The 13,555-nt window shown below is 47.6% G+C and overlaps 1 protein-coding gene across 1 annotated transcript in view; it reads left to right on the top strand.

Moving 5' to 3' along the window:
- Window positions 1-13,555, top strand: part of BMS1 (BMS1 ribosome biogenesis factor) — a 49,712-nt gene that overhangs the window by 29,821 nt on the left and 6,336 nt on the right. Inside the window, exons 11-18 of the mRNA XM_056849633.1 lie at window positions 1,948-2,102; window positions 2,929-3,010; window positions 5,624-5,700; window positions 7,750-7,929; window positions 8,882-9,070; window positions 10,680-10,860; window positions 11,207-11,265; window positions 12,986-13,108. Coding sequence (XP_056705611.1) covers window positions 1,948-2,102; window positions 2,929-3,010; window positions 5,624-5,700; window positions 7,750-7,929; window positions 8,882-9,070; window positions 10,680-10,860; window positions 11,207-11,265; window positions 12,986-13,108 — 1,046 coding nt within the window. The remainder of the gene's footprint in view (window positions 1-1,947; window positions 2,103-2,928; window positions 3,011-5,623; window positions 5,701-7,749; window positions 7,930-8,881; window positions 9,071-10,679; window positions 10,861-11,206; window positions 11,266-12,985; window positions 13,109-13,555) is intronic.

The raw sequence follows: 13,555 nt of genomic DNA, 5'->3' as shown, positions 1-13,555 counted from the left end.
CGCCCAATCCGTTGCTTGGACAAGTTCAGGAGTTGTTTGCGATTCTCGATGTCAGCAGCATGGCGAACCCAACCTTCCACATCCGGGGGGTTCCCTTGCATGAAGGCCCAATGTTGGAGGTCTGGGTTGAGACCCTCCCTGAAACATTGTACCAAGGTAGCCTCACTCCAGTCCAGAATTCGGCTAGCCAGTGACTGGAACTCACTTGCATACTGCGCCACCGACTTAGTCCCTTGGCGCAGTTGCATCAGGGAGGCTTTAGCCCGCTCACCTAGAGTCGGGTCCTCAAAACGGTTTCGGAGTGCTACCATGAACTCGTCTAGGGTTCGCAGCACCGGCGAGCGGAGTTCATACTGCAACACCATCCAGGCAGCCGCCTCCCCTTGCAGTAAGGAAGCCACGTACTGCACCCGGGACTCCTCAGAAACGAAGGTTCGGCCTTGTTCCCGCATAAAAATGTCTACTTGGACCATAAAAAAGGTCAACTGGTCTCCCGACCCGTCATACGTGACTTTCAGGTCCCGACGGGCCGGGGGGGCAGGGGTTGCGGGCGGAACTACTGGCGCCCCGTCTGGGGGAGCACCGGCTGGAGGTTGCAATTTCAGCGCATCTAGGGTCGTGGCCATCTCACCCATTACGCGTTGCATGATCTCCATCTGCTCCTGCATAGCCCGGCGGTCTTCCTGCCACTGTTTTCGTTCTTCCTCCATGAGGGCCTCTTTGCGGGCCGGGTCCCCTTCGAGTCCCGTGCTGGGGAAGGCCAACCGGCGATCCTTCGCCGCAGTCCGCGAGAGCGACCAGCCCTTGGGAGAGTCCAGCCAATAAGTGAGCCCCCGGGGACGTCCGTCCCGATCTTGGTCGGGGGCGCGACCCTTCGGTTTCTTTGGCTTGGCTCCCTCCTCTTTAGGGTCCGGCTTCTCCGGCTCGTCCGGTTCCTTGGGGGCATCGGGGTTAGGGGTGGTGTCCTCGTCGGCTGACATTCTGTCCAAAGCGGTACAGCTGCAGTCCGAGAGGCAATGACTTGCAACTTAATGTGAGAGATCCCCCTCTCTGAGTTTGCTTCTCCAAATCAGTTGCTCAGACGTTGATACAGAAACAATCGATTTATTGAAGCCTTCAGGAGATGAGACAGGCACAGGTAGAAAGTTGCAAGTGAGGGGCTATACGGGTTTACAGAATATATTGACTCCAGGGCACTGGGGCACTGGGGTTCACACTTATTGTTATGGGAAGTTACAAGCTTGGCATAATACAAAACATCAGACAGATCCCAGGAAGTCTGGGCGGCTATCACACTTCCAAGGCCGCATTGGCCTGAGGGAGTACTGGCAGGAAGAACAGCGGGGGGGGGGGAAGATACATGGGCCATCAGGCCTGGCGCCTGAGACCAGAAGGTGTGAACTGCTTTTACGAGTTCACTGATAACACAGCAGGTGATGGAAAGCAGAGACACAAAGACAGAGACCCTCACAGTGGGGAGAGGAAGGGAAGGAGATGGTAAGTCGGTTTGATTCTTCTTTTAAAAAAGGCAGAGAAAGTCGGCTTATAAAAACCAGCTCCTCTACTTCTGCTTCTCTTTACAGGGATGAGTGAGGTCAGTGAACCCACAATATATGCTAGTCGTCAATTATCTGAAAGTCAGACTCCTGACGTACAGATCAGACAAACTTAAACGAGATGAGTTTCCTTTCCTGTTATCTTAAGCTTACTCTTCTGTGGTCCAGTCGATAAAAGAGCTACCAAGTACAATATTTCTAGGGTGTTCAGTTGATAAAAGAACTACCAAGTACAATATTTCTAGGGTGTTCAGTCGATAAAAGAGCTACTAGGTACAATATTTCTAGGGTGTTCCATTGTTGCCGGAAGAGGTGCAAACCTGCTGTGTGCACCATCAAAAACATGATTGTAACTCAGGTATTGATTTTTTGTTGTTACTGTTTTGTTCAGTGGCTGAGGATGAGGAGGATGAAGACGGAGCAGGCGAAGAGCTCGGGGGCTTGTTCCGCGTCAGTCGTCCCGACAAGGAATCCAGGCGCAAAGCCGACGGCCTCGACTGCTCCAAATTCCCAGTGGAGGCCCCCAAAGATTGGGACTTAGATGAGGTACTGCTTTGCCGTTCAGGTTTTGAGATGCATTGTTTATGGTATTCTAAGAGACTCGTGTCGTAGAGGTGGCCAGCTTGTGGTTCTTAAAATCAACAGAACTCCTTAACAATCCTGAGAAACTGGGGAAATTAAAATAAACATCCCCTGGAGAGTACAGGGCAGATTGGTCCTCTCCAACTGAGACCAGCGACACCTGGCAGGAGGAAGAGGAATGCCTTTGGTAGATGCAGAATCAGCTAGCCAGCATGGTGTAGTGGTTAGACCAGCATCTGGGAGACCCAGGTTCAAATCCCCACTATGCCATGCGAGCAGAGGATGAACTTGGGCCCATCACACACTTTCAGCCTTACCTACCAGCGTGGTGTAGTGGTTAAGAGCAGTGGGCTCTAGTCCAGAGAACCGGGTTTGATTCCCCACTCCTCCACATGAGTGGCGGACTCTAATCTGGAGAGCCGGGTTTGATTCCCCACTCCTCCACATGAGTGGCGGACTCTAATCTGGAGAACCGGGTTTGATTCTCCACTCCTACCCATGACCTTGGGCTAGTCACAGTGACCTTGGGCTAGTCACAGTTCTCTTCGAACACTCTCAGCTCCACCTACCTCACAAGGTGTCTGTTGTGGGGAGAGGGAGGGAGGGAGATTGTCAGGTGCTTTGAGACTCCTTAAATTCATAAAGAACAAATGACTGACCATAGTTTAAAATATTTAAGTTTGGTGGGCTCTGTTGTAAAACGATTGCAGCTAACAGGGATCAGGCGTAGTGCAGTTCTGTTGCTGGACTGGGTAACAGGCATATTGACCATGCTCTTCTGTTTCGGCAGGTTATGGACAGTATCCGGGACTGCTTCGTGACAGGAAACTGGGAAACTGATAAAGATGCTGCAACACTGTTGAAAGACGACGGTAAGGCAGGCGCTTCCCCCTCGATCATGCTTCTCTTCGAACTGTGCTGTTGAAAATGTTTCAGAGCAAGCTTTGATATCGGGAGGACTCGCAGAAAAACTTCTCTCGTCATTTTATCGAGGGAAAAGGGTTTTGAGTAGGTTGTGGGACGAGCACCTCAGAGACCAACAAGATTTTCGGGGTGTGAACTTTTGAGAGTCGCAAAAATCACAAAATCACGCAAGGTTGGAAGAGACCACAAGGGCCATCCAGTCCAACCCCCTGCCATGCAGGATCCCACAATCAAAGCTCTCCCGACAGATGGCCATCCAGCCTCTGCTTAAAGACCTCCAAAGACGGGGACTCCACCACCCTCCGAGGCAGCGCATTCCACCGTCGAATAGCCCTCACCCTCAGAAAGTTCTTCCTAATGTTTAGGTGGAATCACTTTTCTCATAGTTTAAATCCATTACTCCGTGTCCTAATCTCTGAAGCAACCGAGAACAAGCTAGTTCCCTCATCAACATGACATCCCTTCAAATATTTAAACATGGCCATCATGTCACCCCTTAACCTTCTCTTCTCCAGACTAAATAAATCCAGCTCCTTAAGTCTCTTCTCATAGGGCATGGATTTCAGACCTCTGACCATTCTGGTCGCTCTCCTCTGGACACCCTCCAACTTGTCAACATCCTTCTTAAATTGTGGAGCCCAAAACTGGACACAGTATTCCAAGTGAGGTCTGACCAATGCAGAATACAGTGGTAGTATTACTTCTCTTGATCTAGACACAATACTCCTATTGATGCAGTCCAGAATTGCATTGGCCTTCTTAGCCGCCATATCACACTGTTGACTCATGTTCTGGGAGTCCTAGTGGACCACAAACTGATCTCTTTCACATGTACTGTTGCCAAGCCAACTATCTCCCATCTTGTACCTGTGCCTTATGTTGTTCCTGCCTAGGTGAAGTACCTTACACTGCTCCCTGTTGAAATCCATTTTATTGTTTATGGCCCATCTCTCCAGTCTTATCAAGGTCATTCTGAACTCTGACCCAGTCCTCTGGGGTATTAACTACCCCTCCCAACTTGGTGTCATCTGCAAATTTAATTATCATTAAATTTGCTCCTTGCGCTAGACAGAGCAATAGAGAAGAAGAAGAGTTGGTTTTTATATGCCATCTTTCTCTGCCACTTAAGGAAGAATCAAAGTGGCTTACAATCACCTTTCCTTCCCCTTCCTACAACAGACACCCTGTGAGGCCGGTGGGACTGAGAGAGCTCTAAGACAGCTGTGGCTAGGCCAAGGTCACCCAGCTGGCTTCATGTGTGGGAGTGGAGAAACCAACCCAGTTCACCAGATTAGCCTCTTCCGCTCATGTGGAGGATGGGATTCGAACCTGGCTCTTCAGATCAGAGTCCATCGCTCCAAACCGCCACTCTTAACCACTACTTCACGCTGGTCCCATTTGGTAGTGAGTGAATTTATTCACATCAAGTTTTCATCTAGGCCCTACAGCCTTGGGTGAGCCTCAGCTGATATTCTATTCAAACCTAAGAGAGCTGTGACTAGCCCAAGGTCCCCCAGCTGGCTTCATGTGTCGGGAAACCAACCCAGTTCACCAGATTAGCCTCCGCTGCTCATGTGAAAGAGGGGGGAATCAAACCCAGTACTCCAGGTTAGAATCCACCCCTCCAAACCACTGCTCTTAACCACTACACCACGCTGGCTCTCCCAGCAACTGGAAAAACAATTATTGTTGTTATTTCTCCTCTTCATCCCACTGTTCTCCCTAATTTGGAACTTAAAGTGGCTTTTCACACACCCCTCCACTTAATTCTCACCCCAACAGCTGTGAGGGTAGGTTAGGCTGAGTGATTGTATTGAGAAATTTCATAAGTTGCCTTGAACCTACCGGAAGGGACAATGTTATTTCTTTGAGCAGTTAATCTGCTTACCGCAATAAAGCCAGTTGCTCCTATATGGTTGGAGCCAGATTAAATTTTCCTGTTATGGAAGGACAGAACTAATTTCAACCAGTTCTTCCTTTTTGCTGCAGGACCCCAATTTGCTTCTCATGTCATTCCTGAGGAGCTCTCACCAGACTGGCAGCGGCTCTCCAGGGTCTCAGGCTGAGGTCTTCCACATCACCTATTGCCTGGTCCTTTTAGCTGGAGGTTCCAGGGATTGAACCTGGGACCTTATGCGTGCTGAGCACATGCTCTGCCATTGAGCCACAGCCCCCCTCTCTAAAAGAACCTGCCTTTTACTGAATTAGACCCTCGGCCTACCTCAGCCCTTCAACTAGAGATGTTGGGGATTGAACCTGGAACCTTCTGTGTGCCGAGCAGATGCTCTGCCACCTAGCCACAGTCTCCCATCTTCATTGATTCAAGTCAGCACCCCAGCACTTCTAACGGGCTTATGTTGCGGACTGGTCAGGTTTCAGATCTTCTGAAATTATTCCAAATGGACTAATTTGAGAGGAGCCTGACGTGATAGCAAATATCTTGCCGTTCGTGTATGGCTGGAAGCTTTCATGAGCTGTTGGGCGATTGCACAAGGAAGCCTGATGGTTTATTGCAAAAGATTTTTAAAAAATAGTTACAAATATTTTCCTGCTTTTTATAGAAGAGCTATACGGTGATTTTGAAGACCTGGAAACCGGAACCGTCCACAAAGGCAGACCAGCCGATCAAGGAGAGGAGGTTTGGAAAGGATCCTTTTCTTTTGTGTCGATCCGCTGTTCCACGTAGGAAGCATAGGCTGAAAGCGTAGTTGCTATTTAAAAAGCCTAAATTCTCTGTACGGGGAATCCCAGAGTTTGGCATAAATGGTATGCTGATCATGTAAAATTTTGCTATGTTTTTTAGAAATGTGCCTTAATTTGGTCTTGGTCAGTAATCGATTCAGCTGCTGCCTAATATTTTTCCTCATTGTCCTTGGGCACTAGAAGCTTTATTCGAGAGAGTCCATCGCCTGTCAAATGCTGCAGATTTTCAGTACTTTCCCTAGAAATATATGGGACTCATAATGGCCCTTGAGCTGTCTAGGGCAGGGCTCCCCAACATGGTACCCATAGGTGCCCACCGACACCTTTTCTGGCACCCACCAAGTGTGGCTTCTGATTGGCCATTGAAGATTTGATTGGCCCTGCAGATTTGTAAAAATGCTGCTTTAGCATCACCTGCCACCACGGCACAAGGATCTTCACTGCGTGACCGAAGGTACGCTACGGCAGCCATTTTGTGGCTGGCTCCGCCTCCTGTGGCAGCCATTTTGTGACTGTGCCCACCGCGCCGCATAAGAGTTTCAAAGGTGCCCCTGGACTCAAAAAGGTTGGGGACCCCTGGCCTGGGGGCTCTCTGAGGGCCCACAAGCCGTTGCTTCAAGTTTCTTTACTCTGCGCAGCATAACTAGGCCAAGATATTTCCTGGAGTGCTTTCTAGCAATATGGAGCCAGCCCCCTTAAGCTCTTGGCAGAACTACGGCGGTTTCCGCAAGATGCTTAACCAGTCAAGCTGCGGAGAAAGAGAAATGTGATGTTTTAAGGGCATTATGACATTAGTAATGTCTGAATTACTTCATTGAGGGCAACGAAGATGGTGAGAGGTCTGGAGTCCAAGCCCTATGAGGAAAGGTTGAAGGAGCTGGGTATGTTTAGCCTGAAGAGGAGAAGACTGAGAGGGGATATGAGAACCATCTTCACGTATTTGAAGGGCTGTCAGATAGAGGATGGTGCCGAGTTGTTTTCTGTTGCCCCAGTAGGTCGGACCAGAATCCACGGCTTTAAATTAAATCAAAAGAGTTTCATGCGAAACAATTTACTTGGCACAGTTGTTGATACTTTGCTCCTAACATACATTACTGTGTAACCCTTTTGTTGGTTGGATTGATCAAGCAGCAGAATTAGGGGCTGGAATTCTTAAGCCCCTAATTGGGCTGTAGGGCTTCAGACTTGGGGGGGGGGGGGCGCGGGGAGATACCGTTTTATAACACACCTCCACATAAACTCTCTGTAGGTAGAAAAGTAGAGTGTGCAAGAAAGGGCTCAGCTCTCTCCTTACTTTTCTAGTTGCGGGGATGTTTAAAAACAATAGGGCAGCATTCAAAAATGTTAGTCCTCCCCTAAAGTCTGAAGTGGCACAGACCATTAAACCCCTTCAGGACTCTACCAACTCACTCCGCTTCACGTGTAGCGCAGAGGTGGCCTGCCGAGGCTGGTTTTCTACTCCTGTGGAAGAACCGTGAAATAGACATTTTCTTCCCTTCTTGTGCAGTAAACCTGTTTTCCGGCATCCAGGGTGTGGCCTCATTTGTGAACCCTTTTTAGGAAGTAACCTCCCACCCTGAACCTTTTGTAATAGGTACCATGTAGCATTGTGCACTACAATACAGGTCGAGTATCCCTTATGCGGACTGCTTGGGACCAGAAGCATTTCATATTTAGGATCTTTCTGTATTCTGGAATATTTGCATATACATAATGAGATACCTTGAGGATGGAGCCCCAGTCTAAACACGAAATTTATTTCTGTTTTATGTAAGTTTTATATACACTTTATACACATAGCCTGAATGTAATTTTAAACATTACTTTTAAATAATTTTGTGTATGTTGAACTATCAATGCCACTGCTAAGGGCCTGTGAGTAATGCCTGTATGTCAGCTCAAAACCTCTGGTTTTCGGGTTTGTGGATATCTGGTTAAGGGATGCAAATTTTCTCTGTCTCTCTCTCCCCCCCCCTTTTATTAGGCAGCAAGCAAAGAGGAAAAAGAGGATGGCGAGGGAAAAGGCAGCGAGGAAGACGAGGAGAAGAAGCGACAGCGGATGGATAAGAAACGCAAACTGAAGGAGATGTTTGATGCCGAGTACGACGAAGGGGACGCCACGTACTTTGACGATCTGAAGGGGGAGATGCTGAGACAGGCGCAGGTATGAATGTTCCCCGCTCAATGGGGAGCGGGCGTCGCATAGCGAGAGCGGCAAATCAGTCAGCAAAAATGCCAAGGAGCGATGGAGCAAAATTTGGGTTCCTCAGAAGGAGGCAAGTAACAGAAAGGTCTTTATTTGATGGATTATGTTTAAGGAAAGCATCGATCCCTACGTGAGTTCAAGACGCTGAGTCTTGAACGAAGCCGAACTCACATCTTACACAAGCAAAAGTTAAGACCTATGTGACGAAATCACATTTTAGAAACCGTTAAAACCAACCCCCTCCCTCAAAACAGGCATAGTTAAAACAAATTAAAAACAGAGTTAATGTAGCATACAAAGATATAAAAGCAGCAATCGAAGCATTGGTCAGGAAGGTGGGAATCACCAAGGGAACACGAAAAGAAACAAAGAAGTCTTTACCCAGTGGGGGAAGATGGCAACAGAAGGGGTTAGAAAAATCTCCCTGGAGAGAGTGAGCGCCAGAGCTTAGGGGCCGTGACCAAGGAGGCCATTTAGCAGAATGTAGCGGAGGAGGAGGATTTAGAATCTAAGAGTTGAAGGAACATTGAAATTCCTTGCCAGTAGCGGGACGTCTGTATTCAAAGTTTTCCATGAGTACCTGCTCCTTCGTATTTTGGTTCATGTCTGCCAGCTGGGTAGGCACAGAAAGAGGAGGATGCACAGGGAGATGTTTGAAAGGGTACCATAAGTGGAAGAAGGAAGCAGCTCCCCAACTCCTCTTAGCAGAGGTCACGAAGGACCAAGGGGCTCAAGTTACTGGAAGGTACACCAGGTTCGATAGAAGGGAAAACTTCATACCCGGAGGTCTGATGGAGGGTGGTTGTTCAGCAGGCTGTGAAAAGCTAGAAATCTGCAACTCTGAGAAGTGTGGTTCTGCCTCCTTTGTTCTCACTCCTTTTCTTTCTCCTTGCCGTATTCTGTCTTACAGCTTAACCGGGCCGAATTTGAAGATCTGGACGACGAGACCAGAGTTCAGTATGAAGGCTTCCGGCCCGGGATGTACATCCGGGTGGAAATTGAAAACGTCCCCTGCGAACTGGTGCTGAATTTTGACCCCCACTACCCCATTATCATGGGTGGCCTGGGAAACACTGAGGGAAGTGTGGGGTATGTGCAGGTAAGCAGTCACAACTTTGGGTGGCCTTCGTTGTGGTATTAGTTTCTCATGAAAAAGGGGGAAAAGAAGGGGGCGGAACCGCTGACAGAAGACAGAGGAAAAAATGTGCAAAGCAACCGAGGTCACAAGGCATTTATCTAGCAACTTGAAGTTACTCCAAATTACACAAAATAGTAGTAACAAAGGTTCAAAAAAATGGCAAGACATGTATTACAGTATACATATAATGAGCACACACAAAAAACAAGTGTTGATAATCTAACACAGAACCACAACAGTGAAAGGTCTGCTGGCTAGTACCCCATTAGTTTCTCATGAACCAGCGTGGTGTCGTGGTTAAGAGCAGTGTACTCTAATCTGGAGAACCGCGTTTGATTCCCCACTCCTTCCCATGAAGCCAGCTGGGTGACCTTGGGCTAGTCACAATTCTCTCTGAACCCTCTTATCCCCGCCTACCTCACAAGGTGTCTGTTGTGGGGAGGGGAAGGGAAGGAGATTTTAGGCTGGTTTGATTCTCCTTAAAAGGTAGAGAAAATCAGCACTGTTTAAGAACATAAGAAAAGCCCTGCAGGATCAGACCAAGGCCCATCAAGTCCAGCCGACTGTTCACACAGAGGCCAACCAGGTGCCTCTAGGAAGCCCCCAAACAAAACGACTGCAGCACCATCCTGCCTGTGTTCCACAGCACCCAATATAATAGCCCTGCTCCTCTAATCCTGGAGAGAATAGGTATGCATCATGACTAGTATCCATTTTGACTAGTAGCCATGGATAGCCCTCTCCTCCATGAACATGTCCATTCCCCTCTTAAAGCTTTCCAAGTTGGCAGCCATCACCCCATCCTGGGGCAGGGAGTTCCACCATTGAACTCTTGCGTGAAGAAATACTTCCTTTTATCCTAGTGCATCTTAACACTGTTTTGTCTGTTGTCTGAGTGCAAACTCTGGCTTGGATCCAGAGGCTTCTTCCTGCATGCGTAAATTACCTTCTGCTCACAGAAGGGGTGGCACTAAAGAGTCGCACAAGAGGCATGAAAGGGAGTCCAAAGGCGGAAGGAAGCCCACTGCCCAGATGGTTGGAGGGGGCAGCTCTCTGACTGAGACAAGAGCCTCTCAGCCTGGGATGGCGCTGGCCAAAGCAGATGGAGCGCTCAAAACCCTTGGCGGGCACCAGGAAAGGTGCCCACGGGTGCCATGGCGCCCATGGGCATCATGTTGGGGAACCCTGTTGCACATCCTTGATTTCCATGGCAGTTCTGTTTGATTCTTCTGCTGTTTTAGCGTGTCCGCTCCTGGGATAAAACAGCTAGAGCCACTTTCTGAGAAGCAGGTGCTGCATTACCTGCTGTCAAATAGGTTGATCAATTGCATGAAAGATGTGGCAACTTTTCTCCTTATAGCGTCAAGGAAAAATTAAATTTCATTTCCCCTTTTTAAAGTGTGAAGTGGTTGATAGATAGCCAGTGGCTGTTAAATCTAGGGAAAGGAAGGAATCATAACATTAATATATGCGCACCACTGGTCATCTGTACGGTAAAGGTGACATCGAGGCAGGGTGGGGAATGCAGAGATAATTGTAAATGCTAATTCTGAGGTTGCTTTTGACTTAGATGCGCCTGAAGAAGCATCGCTGGTATAAGAAAATACTGAAGACTCGTGACCCTTTGATTCTCTCGCTTGGTTGGAGGAGGTTTCAGACCATCCCCGTGTATTACATTGAGGACCACAACGGTCGTCACCGGCTGCTCAAGTATACACCGCAGCATATGCATTGCGGAGCGTCGTTTTGGGGTAAGGAGGGAGAAATCTGCACTGAGATCTTCAGCTTGCTAGCTTGAGGGGAAAGACCCAGAGCCTCTGGAGGAAAAAAAACACCCTGATTTTTTAAAATGAATACTGTGCATTGAATGCTCTGGCTTCATTCTGCAATAGGTTTATTGTGTACTAGAGCAAAGAAAAGCAGGTGGAGTTTAGCAACCACTCAAACCAAAAGCTTTTTGTTAACAGCCTGATACCAGGTAGCCTTCTTTGAGATTTCATGTCTCTCATCGCTTTGAACAGGGAAGAGGTGGTTAGCTGTTAGTTACCCTAACGGAAGGTTTTAACCAATCTTCTTCTTCTTTTGATCAATCTTTAGGTCCGATCACTCCGCAAGGGACGGGATGTCTGGCGATCCAGTCAGTCAATGGGGCAACGGTACGTTATTTTACCACCACCAGTTTCAAATCACCATAAGATAATGAGGGGTTTTGTTTTTTTGTGAAGCACACATTAAACACACTGATATTTTTAAGGGAATAGTTTCTGGTGCATAGCCGCGTTTGGTCTGCAGTAGAACAGCATAATTGGAGTCCGGTAGCCTGGGGAGGGGCCGTGGCTCAGTGGTAGAGCATCTGCTTGGCAAGCAGAAGGTCCCAGGTTCAATCCCCAGCATCTCCAGTTAAAGGGACCAGGCAAGTAGGTGACATGAAAGACTCTGGAGAGCCACTGCCAAATAGACAGTACGGACTTTGATGGACCAGTGGTCTTAATCTGTAGTAGGCAGTGTCATGTGTTCACTTTGGAGACCATTAATATTTCCAAGGTATAAGATTTCAACAGTCAAAGCTCCCTTTGTGAGATATAACAGCCTTGTGGAGAGCCAGCGTGGTGTAATGGTTAAGAGCAGTGGTTTAAAGCAGTGGACTCTAACCTGGAGAACCGGGTTTGATTCCCACTCCTCCACATGAATGGTGGATGCTAATCTGGTGAACCAAGTTAGTTTCCCCACTCCTGCACATGAAGCCAGCTGGGTGACCTTGGGCTAGTCCCAGCTCTCTTAGAGCTCTCTCAGCCCCACCTACCTCACAGGGTGTCTGTTGTGGGGAGGGGAAGGGAAGGAGATGGTAAGCTGCTTTGATTCTTCCTTAAGTGGTAGAGAAAGTCAACATATAAAAACCAACTCTTCTTCTGACAAAGGGAGCTCTGATTCTTGAAATCTTATACCCTGGAAGTCTTGTTGGTCTGTGAGGTGCCGCTGGACTCAGATCCTGCCCTTTAATGAAACAGGATCTGTATTTAAGCCCCCTCAAGGTTGACTCATCCGTCTGTCATTCTGAAGTGGGTAAATCCGTAAACTCTCCTTCCCCTCCTCTCCCTACAACAGACTCCTTGAGAGGTAGGTAGAACTGTGGAGTGAGAATAGAGATTTGTGTGCATGTTAAGTGCCATCAAGTCACTTTCGACTCATGGCGACCCTATGAATCAATGTCCTCTAAAATGTCCTAACTTTTAACAGCCTTGCTCAGGTCTCGCAAATTGAGGGCTGTGGCTTCCTTTATAGAGTCAATCCATCCCTTGTGGGGTGTTCCTCTTTTCCTGCTGCCTTCAACTTTTCCTAGCATTATTGTCTTTCCCAGTGACTCTGGTCTTCTCATTATGAGACCAAAGTACGACAGCCTCAGTTTAGTCATTTTAGCTTCTAGGGTCAGTTCAGGCTTGATTTGATCTAGAACCCACTGATTTGGGTTTTTTTGGCGGTCCAGGGTATCCGTAACACTCTCCTCCAACACCACATTTCAAAGGAATCTACTTTCTTCCTATAAGCTTTCTTCATTGTCCAGCTTTCACACCCGTACATAGTAACAGGGAATGAGATGACATGAATTAACTTGATCTTGGTTGGCAGTGACACATCCTTACACTTCAGAATCTATTTCAGCTCCTTCATGGCTGCCGAATAGAGAGTTAGAGGATAGTAATGACAGTAGAGATGCCATACTAAAACATAGCTAGTAGTTTATGGATCCCTGAACACAATGGAGCAAGTATTGGGCTACATGCTTAGAAGACTGGTGGTATATAGTTCTTTAATTCTGCCGTTTCTGTGTCTGGACCCAATATGTCTGTGAATTGCTCGTATTTCGTGATATTTCAGCCTGATTTCAGGATAGCCGCTACCGGAGTCGTGCTTGACTTAGACAAGTCAATAAGAATTGTGAAGAAACTAAAGCTGACAGGCTTCCCATTCAAAATTTACAAGAACACAGCATTTATCAAGGTATGTGTTTAAATGAGAACTATATATATTTTTTTACTTCTCTGAGTACAGTTTAAATTCTGACAGCATATCATACTGTCCAGAAACCTTGAAGGTAGCGGTACTCTGTATGGTGCGTCAGACGTTCCAGAGGTAGGATTTGAGTATTTAGTGCCACACGAATCATGGAAAGCGAGATTTTATCGAAGGAGACTTTCCAAACCAGCTCATAATACAGCATCAGATTCTGTTGTTGAAAGAAATATCCCATTGGGCATACCCAGCCCCCCTTGGAAGGCTTTAAGAGGGGAGTGGACATGTTCACGGAGGGCTATTCATGGCTACTAGAAAAAATGGGTATTAGTCATGATGCATCCCTATTCTCTGCAGTATCAGAGGAGCATGCCTGTTACATTAGGTGCCGTGGAACACAGGCAGGATAATGCTGCTGTAGTCGTCTTGTTTGTT

Source organism: Euleptes europaea, chromosome 5 (genome assembly GCF_029931775.1).
Source record: "Euleptes europaea isolate rEulEur1 chromosome 5, rEulEur1.hap1, whole genome shotgun sequence".
NCBI classification, from domain to species: domain Eukaryota; kingdom Metazoa; phylum Chordata; class Lepidosauria; order Squamata; family Sphaerodactylidae; genus Euleptes; species Euleptes europaea.
This window is presented reverse-complemented; position numbering and strand designations above follow the sequence as displayed.